Source organism: Dendrobates tinctorius, unplaced genomic scaffold (assembly GCF_039654945.1).
Source record: "Dendrobates tinctorius isolate UK_male_01 unplaced genomic scaffold, ASM3965494v1 ptg000104l, whole genome shotgun sequence".
NCBI classification, from domain to species: domain Eukaryota; kingdom Metazoa; phylum Chordata; class Amphibia; order Anura; family Dendrobatidae; genus Dendrobates; species Dendrobates tinctorius.
The window spans coordinates 6,443,519-6,453,379 of record NW_027361772.1 but is presented as its reverse complement, the minus strand read 5'-3'; the positions used below and the strand labels follow the sequence as shown (position 1 = coordinate 6,453,379).

Genomic DNA, 9,861 nt, shown 5'->3' with positions numbered 1-9,861 from the left:
GCTAGGCCTGAGAAGTCAGTGCAGGATATAATGTTCTGAGGCCTAGACCAGAGGACGTGAAGGTACTTTCCCATTAAATGATCAGGGCCTTAGTGAATAAAGAATGGAAGATGCCAGAAAGGAAGTACTCCTTACCCCCTTCTTTCAAGAGAAAATACCCCTTTGACGAGTGGTCTTTATGGGACAACGCCCCTAAGCTTTCTGTTGCAATAACCAAGGCTTCCGTGACCCCTTGATGGTATAGGAGCAGAGATTCCCTTGGATAGAAAAGCAGGCACCTGGGACACATGTGCTGGTGCCCTGACACGTGCCGCAGCAGCAACCTGCACAGCCAGGTCCCCGATATGGCTGGACTGACTGGAATCCCAGTGAAAGGACAGGGTGGCAAGGGATGACATATTAGCCACCATTCCGCTAATGCAGGGGGCAACTTTCCTTTCAGATGCCTCAGCACTCTAAGGTTGTCAGAAAGATTGGCTGTCCTTTCAAATGCAGCCCATAGATCTTTATGGCTGAAATGGTGGTGGGGGGACAACCTACAGGCCAGATCAAGGCTTTGTTCCATACCTTGTTAAATGGAGTATTTAGTACCGCGAGAGCTAAATCTGGTCCTTACAGCCTTAATGGACGTTCCTTTTGAACCCATGGAATTAGTATCCCTAAAAGTTTTCGCTTAAAAAATTGCTCTGCTGGTAGCACTGACAGCCAGAAGGGTCAGTGATATTCAGGCTCTCTGTAGTCCCACAAGTCCTTGACCAGTGATGGCGAACTGAGGGCACGCATGCCTGAGCTGAATCATGTCATCCAGCCGTGGCCACGCCGCTTGATGTGTGCGAGCAAAGGAAGCTGCCGGTGTGCGGCGGCGAGTGTGGCAGCCGAGTGTGTGGTACACATTTGCCAGTGATATGGGGAGAGGGCCAAAGATGGGAGAAGGAAATGGAGGTGGTGGAATGGGCACATTTCTGCATGAAGGCGATCATGATGGGGCACTTGGTCATAATTGGGTTTTAGGTTGCAGTTTGGGCACCGTCTCAGAAAGGTTCACCATCACTGTCCTAGATAGGATAGTCTTCAAGGCTCACAGAACGGTGAGCTGTATATAACCCCAGCCCTGAAGGGCAGCTTGTGTACACTGCATAGGTAGAAAGCTGCCAGCCAGTGGAGAGTTGGAACTACATTGCAGAATTTTACATGTCCTACAGATAATTTTCAAAACTACAGCGAGCACCTAAGTGACACATCACTGGATTCAGGCAGTCAGTATTATGCTGCTCCAAGTGGCCAAAATCTAGTGACACTGTCTTATAATAGGAATGTTTTAATCTGTTTCTGTAACTGGTTTAGTGAGCAGCTGCTCTATTAACAGAATGTTAGTGATCACATGAAGCAGATTTTACCTGAAGTGAAAATAAATCACTATGAAAATGCCTCTATAACAATGAATAGATTACCATCAACAATTCATAAATCACAATGTCAACCCTGGAAATGTGAAAAAACCGGGCTGTAGACCAAATGGTATTATAAGATATATTTTTATTTATCAAAACATTAAAATTATGTATGGCAAGAGAGATGTACATATCAAAAAAAGGGATGTAAATTACCCATGGTTTCTCACAACCATCAACAAGGTTATTAACATTTCAACGAGGTTGTAAATGAACACCGCTTCAAAACTGTCTTGTAAAAACACCTACATGAATGGAATACAAAAGATGCTATATAAGGTGTATTTTATAAAAAATTCCCATGAACAGGAATGTGAAATAATCAGTCCAAAAGATGTCATTGTTATAACATACAAAAATGACCGCTATGTACGAGTGCCTAAACTGTGGCAAGACCTATATGAATGCTGTTTGAATGGCAGTTACATCCCATAATGGCGATATGGAATACCGGATGGCAAGGAATATATGCCCAAGATAACAGCATATGCACACAATTTCAAACTGAAGGCATCGTACTGAAGGCTGGCAGTATAGCAATAATCACGAAACAATGATAAATATATTCATGTAGAATGAAGCAATCGTACCATGTGATTGATGTGGAGTCCCCCCGGCAGTCATTTTTGTATGTTATAACAATGACATCTTTTGGACTGGTTATTTCACATTCCTGTTCATGGGAATTTTTTATAAAATACACCTTATATAGCGTCTTTTGTATTCCATTCATGTAGGTGTTTTTACAAGACAGTTTTGAAGCGGTATTCATTTACAACCTTGTTGTTGGTTGTGAGAAACCTCATGGGTAATTTACATCCCTTTTTGATATGTACATCTCTCTTGCCATATACATATTTTTAATGTTTTGATAAATAAAAATATATCTTTTTATAATACCATTTGGTCTACAGCCCGGTTTTTTCACATTTCCAGGGTTGACATTGTGATTTCTGAAGTGAAAATAGTCTGAATTAAAACAGTTGCCTGTAATAGGTAAATGCATGGTGGCTGCTATAGAATATAGAAAATAGTCTTAGGCTAGTTTCACACTAGCGTTTGTGAGCGCAGCGACGGCCTGCGCACGGCCGCCGCTAAGCCCCGCCCCCTGCCGGTAGCGCCGCCCACCGGCGCATGATGCTGCATGCACCCCCTATCTTTATCACAGGGGGCGCAGGCCGTGAGCAGTATGTGTCCGGCGGCGCATGCGTCCTTTTGACGGTGCGCCGACCTGCGCCAAACGCAGCCTGCTGCAGTTTGGTTGCGTCGGCGCACCGTCAAAAAGGCGCATGTGCCGCCAAACGCATACTGCGCACGGCCTGCGCCCCCTGTGATAAAGATAGGGGATGCAGGGCGGTGCTACTGCAGGGGGGGCGGCTTAGCTGTGGCCGTGTGCAGGCCGTCGCTGCGCTCATAAACGCTAGTGTGAAACTAGCCTTATCAAGACCATTAGCTGCAAGAGGGTTATAAGGGTGTGTGCACACGCTGGATACTGCCTGCATTATACTTTCTACATAAGTGAGCAAACATTAGACTCCAGCCTCTCACAATCTGGCAACTGCAAGACTAGCAATGTCTTTTAGGTTGACACTTCTAATGACAGATGCTCCCTCTTAAGGTAATTGTCAAATGATCATTCTACACTTAATGGGTTTTCCATGAAAAATTGAATCTTTGTTTTTGCTTAGGCCTAATACAAGGTCTCTATATTTTCAGAGAATTGAAGAGTAAGGGGGTGTGCACACGCTGCGGATTGCTCTGCGGAATTGAGAAAAACCGCAGGTAATGCAAGGGGTGGCATTCAAGATACTGGTTAATCTGCTGCAAAATGGGACCAACCACCACAACCTTGGGGAGAAGTGGCAGACATTGCACACCGATTATGGGGGTAGGGAACCACTGCCTACACATCAGAGGGAAGACCAGCGCCAAACGCAACCTGTTGCAGTTTTGTTGCGCTCGGCGCACCGTCAAAAGGACGCAGGCGCTGCCAAACGCATACTGCGCATGGCCTGCGTCCTCAGTGCTAAAGAGAGGGGACGCATGCAGCATCATGCGCCTGGAAGCGGACCTACCGGCAGAGGCTTAGTGGCGGCCGTCGCTGCGCCCTGAAGCGCAAATGTGAAACCGGCCTAACAACGGTAGGGATTCTAGGGATCAGCCACTGCCCAGTGTAATTTGTATGTGAGCCCCTTTAAATGATGCACAGAACATTAACAAGTCACAATATCCTGTACATAAGACACCCCTCCTATAGTAATTGGGTCTTTGGGGACCATACGGTATGTTGGTTTTTGGCAAGCAGCCCACTTCCCGCTTGAGACAAGCAGCGCAGCCGGCAGGACACGTGTAACACGGGTGTCTTCTGTACTTGCAGTATATAGCACATTGTTCACATACTGGCAAGACCCATAAAGCCCGTCTGACTGCAGAAACCTGGACAGCTGTTGCCAGACATCAAGATTTTATAGACACAAGTGCAAAATATCTGAGCTGCAGACAGCTGGAACGTGTACCGAGAAGAGCAGTCAGAGGACCTGAGTGCCCCCCAATAAACTCACACGACCAAGTAATTGTTTCTTTTTTATTTAATCTGATTGTGTTCTGCAGATCACAGAACTAATGGAAAAATGAACGGAAAAATGAACAAAAAAAAACAAATAGATACAGTGTGAAATGTTATGCTCCAGCAGTCCACAAAGCCCCATAACCAAATGAATCCGAAGCTGTCAAAGGAGTAAGGAATGCTTGTGATGTAAGACCAGGGATGAGGAGTTCCTTAAAGTCGGCCGCAGTTGGCAATGACGACCTTCTTTGCGGTCTTCCCGCTGCTGTTGCCACATGACTCCATTTTCTTTACAATGTCATAGCCCTCAACCACTTTGCCGAACACCACGTGCTTTCCGTCCAGCCTGTATAAGAGACAGAGGGTCATGTACCGACAGACAGAGGGTCATGTACCGACAGACAGAGGGTCATGTACCGACAGACAGAGGGTCATGTACCGACAGACAGAGGGTCATGTACCGACAGACAGAGGGTCATGTACCGACAGACAGAGGGTCATGTACCGACAGACAGAGGGTCATGTACCGACAGACAGAGGGTCATGTACCGACAGACAGAGGGTCATGTACCGACAGACAGAGGGTCATGTACCGACAGACAGAGGGTCATGTACCGACAGACAGAGGGTCATGTACCGACAGACAGAGGGTCATGTACCGACAGACAGAGGGTCATGTACCGACAGACAGAGGGTCATGTACCGACAGACAGAGGGTCATGTACCGACAGACAGAGGGTCATGTACCGACAGACAGAGGGTCATGTACCGACAGACAGAGGGTCATGTACCGACAGACAGAGGGTCATGTACCGACAGACAGAGGGTCATGTACCGACAGACAGAGGGTCATGTACCGACAGACAGAGGGTCATGTACCGACAGACAGAGGGTCATGTACCGACAGACAGAGGGTCATGTACCGACAGACAGAGGGTCATGTACCGACAGACAGAGGGTCATGTACCGACAGACAGAGGGTCATGTACCGACAGACAGAGGGTCATGTACCGACAGACAGAGGGTCATGTACCGACAGACAGAGGGTCATGTACCGACAGACAGAGGGTCATGTACCGACAGACAGAGGGTCATGTACCGACAGACAGAGGGTCATGTACCGACAGACAGAGGGTCATGTACCGACAGACAGAGGGTCATGTACCGACAGACAGAGGGTCATGTACCGACAGACAGAGGGTCATGTACCGACAGACAGAGGGTCATGTACCGACAGACAGAGGGTCATGTACCGACAGACAGAGGGTCATGTACCGACAGACAGAGGGTCATGTACCGACAGACAGAGGGTCATGTACCGACAGACAGAGGGTCATGTACCGACAGACAGAGGGTCATGTACCGACAGACAGAGGGTCATGTACCGACAGACAGAGGGTCATGTACCGACAGACAGAGGGTCATGTACCGACAGACAGAGGGTCATGTACCGACAGACAGAGGGTCATGTACCGACAGACAGAGGGTCATGTACCGACAGACAGAGGGTCATGTACCGACAGACAGAGGGTCATGTACCGACAGACAGAGGGTCATGTACCGACAGACAGAGGGTCATGTACCGACAGACAGAGGGTCATGTACCGACAGACAGAGGGTCATGTACCGACAATTTTCATTAGTCAAACTGTTAATCAAAGCTTTATCTAGGGCAGGAAACCACCATCATGCAGGTTCCCATCTGTGATCAGTACACTGACCCGTGGGATTGTCCACTGCCAAAGTCACTTTGCAAGAAGCTTTGAGAATGAAGAAACTCACCACTCGGTTTTAGCAGTGCAGATGAAGAACTGGGAGCCATTTGTGTTAGGGCCAGCATTTGCCATAGACATGATACCAGGTCCAGTGTGCTTCAGGGTGAAGTTCTCATCGGCAAACTTGGCGCCATAGATTGACTTTCCTCCAGTGCCGTTGTGATGAGTGAAGTCTCCTCCCTGCAGGGGTTGAAAAAAAAAGATCAAAACCAGTGATTTAATGCCATCATCGAAATACACATCACTCAGATGTCTGAATGTTGTGACCTCCCCAGATATGTTCACAGGGAATATAGCTTTCAGGAGGTGAGGTCAAGAATGGCCACAAGGGATGGGTGACAGGTGGCTTTGATGCTCCATGTATAGGCAGCCTGGCTGCACAGACACCACTCAATTATGAAGACAGTTCTCTGGGGGTCCAACCACCACATCAGACAGGTTAGATGAGCACTGCATGTTTATGGACCACCCCCTGTAATTTTTCAGCTATGGAGTGATGGTGAAATTAAAGCTGGCATACATACCTGGCACATAAAGGATGGGATGATCCTATGGAAGCAGGATCCCTTGTAGCCAAAGCCTTTCTCCCCAGTGCACAACTGCAAGAAGTTCTCTAGAGAAGAGCAGAGAACATGACATAAGCCTACAATCCGATGACTGCGGTAGTGACAGGCCGGCACCGCTGCCTGGCGGCTCATTTACTATGATGGAAGTTAGAGTCACAGCCTTTGCACCTTATTCTGGAGTATAAGTCAGTTCCAATAGTGACCCTTAAAGGGGTTGTCCAAGTCAAAACCAGCAAGTCTGCACTGAGAAGGGGGATTCACAGTATCAGACCAAGGACTGAAGGCCATGTACAAGTCATATATACTCCCTGGCCAGTGGTAGTTAGCAAGGCTGTGGCCCCCCGACCAGAGATGCAGCCATCCAGTGGGCGAAGCCTCAATCCATACAGAGAAGTGGAATGCTGGGAGGATTTACAACTCATACACACTCTTCCTGGTCTGAAGCCAGTTTTGACTGACAACCCTCTAACTTTTTCACTTCAGGCCTGTTTCACACGTCCGTTTTTTGACAATCAGTCAAAATCCGCCGGTTTTGCAAAATATATCTCCTTTAAGCGCAAGAAAACAATGGAAAGGTGTATATAAGCAACTGGACCCACTGTTGTACACTGAGCACCATGAATTGTAGGTGTGAGTGGTTGCATCATCAGTATCATGCACCTGTGCTGCCCCCCTATCATCAGGGGTTACCCAACCTGGTCTTGAGAAGTCTTAACCTTATTTTGGAATCTGTCCCCCTGCAAAGTGTTTTTAGCGCAAATCATTTGCAATTTAGTAGTGCAACAAAATCTGTTAGATCTTAATGAGAAGCAATAAAGGCATAAAACAGCCAATAAGCATTGTATACCAACTGATTAATGGACTGATTAATGGGGTGCAAGTACCACCGGCACAAGGAAACTGCTGAGCTTCGTGTCCCCATTTCTTGCCTAGATATACACTAACTATAGGGAATACTCCTGCATTCATGCTACAGGCAGCCACCACTAGGGGGTACCGATTGCCATGAGCACTGCCGCCCATACAGAGGCCCGTTCACCCTTGAGAACAAACACCGAGCACCAAGTAATGCAGTTTTACATTTTAGACACCTGTTCCCCTCCAAATGGCTTTCCTTTACACATTGTAAAATCAAACCCTCAGTTACCACCAGGGTGGGGGTCTGCATCTTTACCTGATCTGTGTTGGCAACTGAGCTCCTCATGTTAGTGAAATCAAACCCATTACATTTTTTGATGCAAGCACAAAAACCCCCACTATTTTAATAATCAGACCCCCGAAACGGAGAGCAGCAGAAGCATGGGCGCTCCTCACATTACAGCACTCACAGTGGAGGGATGAGGTATTGCATGCAGCCATAAGGCTAGTGTCCCCATCGCACACTACAGAGCAGGGCAGGAACACAGGAGGCCAACTAGTGTCAGATTTTAGCTAAAAAGCTTTTTTTGCAACAGGGTTTTATAGGATTCCCATCTTTTAAGACAGCCAAATCGTGTTTTACTGACTGAAGGCCGAACACTGGGAGTAGAAACCCGAATGATTGATATAGAAGTTCCCAAACATGACATAATATAAGGCGCTATGAGTCCGTCAGTGGGCTCCATCACCTCATCTCCTGAGCCATCTTTAAAGCTCGCTCATGTCCAAATCAAAGGTCATTTTACAGGATAAGAGATGCAGAATCCAGTAAGATGGAGCTCACTGACATATACTGGTGACTCCTGATGTTCAAGTCGATGCATGATAAAAAAAAAAAATCTATAAAACCCTGAAGAATGAGAAGCATGGCCGCTTACCTGTGGTCTTTGGGACGACATCTGGCCTCAACTGCAAAAGAAAAGACAAAACCTTATAAAAAAAAAAAAAAGCAGAAGTGGAGAGAGCTCGTACAATGGAGGGAGCGGCCGCTCAGACAGGCCGGAGGTGCGTGGTGGAGGCCTCGGGCTGTGGGTCATCAGCAGACAAGACACTATGGCCGACATCAGAGGATGTCAGACTGAGGAGGGGGGCGGGAATACATGGACGGAGGCTATGGGGGAAGGGAAGCTTCTAGAGCACAGCAGCCATGTGCACCCCGCCATACTTGTACATAAGGATTGGGGGGCCACTATCACAGGTCTCCCTTCAGCATTAATGACAGCAGGGAAGCCTCCTATCCAGTAGTTAACTCCTATGTGCTGCAGAACTACAACTCCCAGCATGCACTGCCCAGTCAGGGCTGAATTTTGGGGACCTGGCAATCTTTGCCATCGGAGGGAGGGCTGCAGAGTGGTTTACAAGTTGAGCTACTGCAGATCTACAAGTCCCAGCAAGCAACGGGGCCAACAGTCATCTCTGCTACAATGGCAGAAGCCATTAGGTTCCCAAGAATAACTGGGCACTGCATGCTGGGAGTTGTAGTTCCGCTGCAGCCCTATTGTTTGGCGGTCTGGGCGGAGTCATGGTGAGCTGCATTACCATCACACGTGCTGCAGAGCGGCCACTCAAGGTCGCAGTACCGGGCAGGATGCTGCACCCCGACCAGCACTGGCCCTTAGGACACGCCGAGACGGAGCATCAGTGGCCAGGGCACCGGGCTGATATTCTAGGTAATAGAGTCAGTGACGAGACACCGGCCATAACTGCTGAGGAGGAAAGTGGCGCCACCAGCCACAGCGGCCGCACTACAGCGGGGGAAGCAGACATCTTATACAGCGCGCTGCCCAAAATGGCGTCCACCGCAAGCCCCACCCACCCGGTGAAGGCGGGGCCAGCATCAAGCCACACCCGCTTCCACCGGTGACAGACGCCCGCCATCACTGCGGAGAAAGCGTGCACAGAGACCAATCCAATCGCTTCCTGCCCGATCCGCCGACACGGCAATCCGCACGCTGCTAGAGGCGCCACACGGCCTCACACCGACCAGATCGTAAGGGGGCAGCCCTGACCGCCCCTACATACCGCACCACGTGACCCGCCCATTGTGTCTATGAGTAACCGGTGCATTAGAACGAATACAAAAATAATATTAAAAGCATCATTACCTCAATAACAAGGCGGCCAATGTGCTCATCGTTCACAGTGATGTCAAAGAAAACCTTAGGCAGAGCCATGATGTGCGGATTGCGAGGCGGCGGGAACCCTGGGAGCAGCCACAAGCCCTTTCGGTGCGAGATAACAACCGAAAAGAACCTCTAGAGGGCGGCTCCGCGGCTGTTATATGGCGTGCTAGCTCCACCCCCACATGCCCACTGGCGATTGGTCAGCAGCGAGAAATCAAAGGTCTGGCAGCCAATGGAATCGGAGTGTCCCGAAAGAGGGCGTGGTCTTTTAAAAGGTGAGGGGGCGGGGTCTGGAAAGGCGCGGTATTCGGGGTGGCTGGGGGCCGTGAGCATGTGACGCGCGGCGGTGATGGACGTCGGAGAGGATGGAGCGAGGGAGAGATGCGTCCCGTAATGTCGGAGACCTGTGTGCGATCATTCACGGTCACTGGGCTCCCGGTGACAGCTTCCGCCCCCACGTCT

The 9,861-nt window shown here is 49.0% G+C and overlaps 1 protein-coding gene across 1 annotated transcript; it reads right to left on the bottom strand.

Moving 5' to 3' along the window:
* Positions 1 to 4,021: 4,021 nt before the first annotated feature.
* On the bottom strand, positions 4,022 to 9,539 carry LOC141100291 (peptidyl-prolyl cis-trans isomerase-like). Its single transcript, XM_073588643.1, has 5 exons — positions 9,382 to 9,539; positions 8,155 to 8,185; positions 6,317 to 6,405; positions 5,800 to 5,972; positions 4,022 to 4,363 (listed from the first exon to the last, which is right to left on the bottom strand). Exons 1-5 carry the CDS (start codon positions 9,448 to 9,450, stop codon positions 4,231 to 4,233), a joined length of 495 nt encoding a protein of 164 aa, XP_073444744.1. The 5' UTR covers positions 9,451 to 9,539; the 3' UTR covers positions 4,022 to 4,230.
* Positions 9,540 to 9,861: the final 322 nt, after the last annotated feature.

What these genes read in the sequence shown, in the direction of transcription:
- LOC141100291 (XM_073588643.1), bottom strand. Translation starts at nt 9,450, where the DNA reads ATGGCTCTGCCTAAGGTTTTCTTTGACATCACTGTGAACGATGAGCAC. An exon ending in TCCCATCCTTTATGTGCCAG is followed by an intron (nt 5,973 to 6,316) that starts GTATGTATGCCA and finishes CAACCCCTGCAG; the next exon opens with GGAGGAGACTTCACTCATCA. An exon ending in TGCACTGCTAAAACCGAGTG is followed by an intron (nt 4,364 to 5,799) that starts GTGAGTTTCTTC and finishes TCTCTTATACAG; the next exon opens with GCTGGACGGAAAGCACGTGG.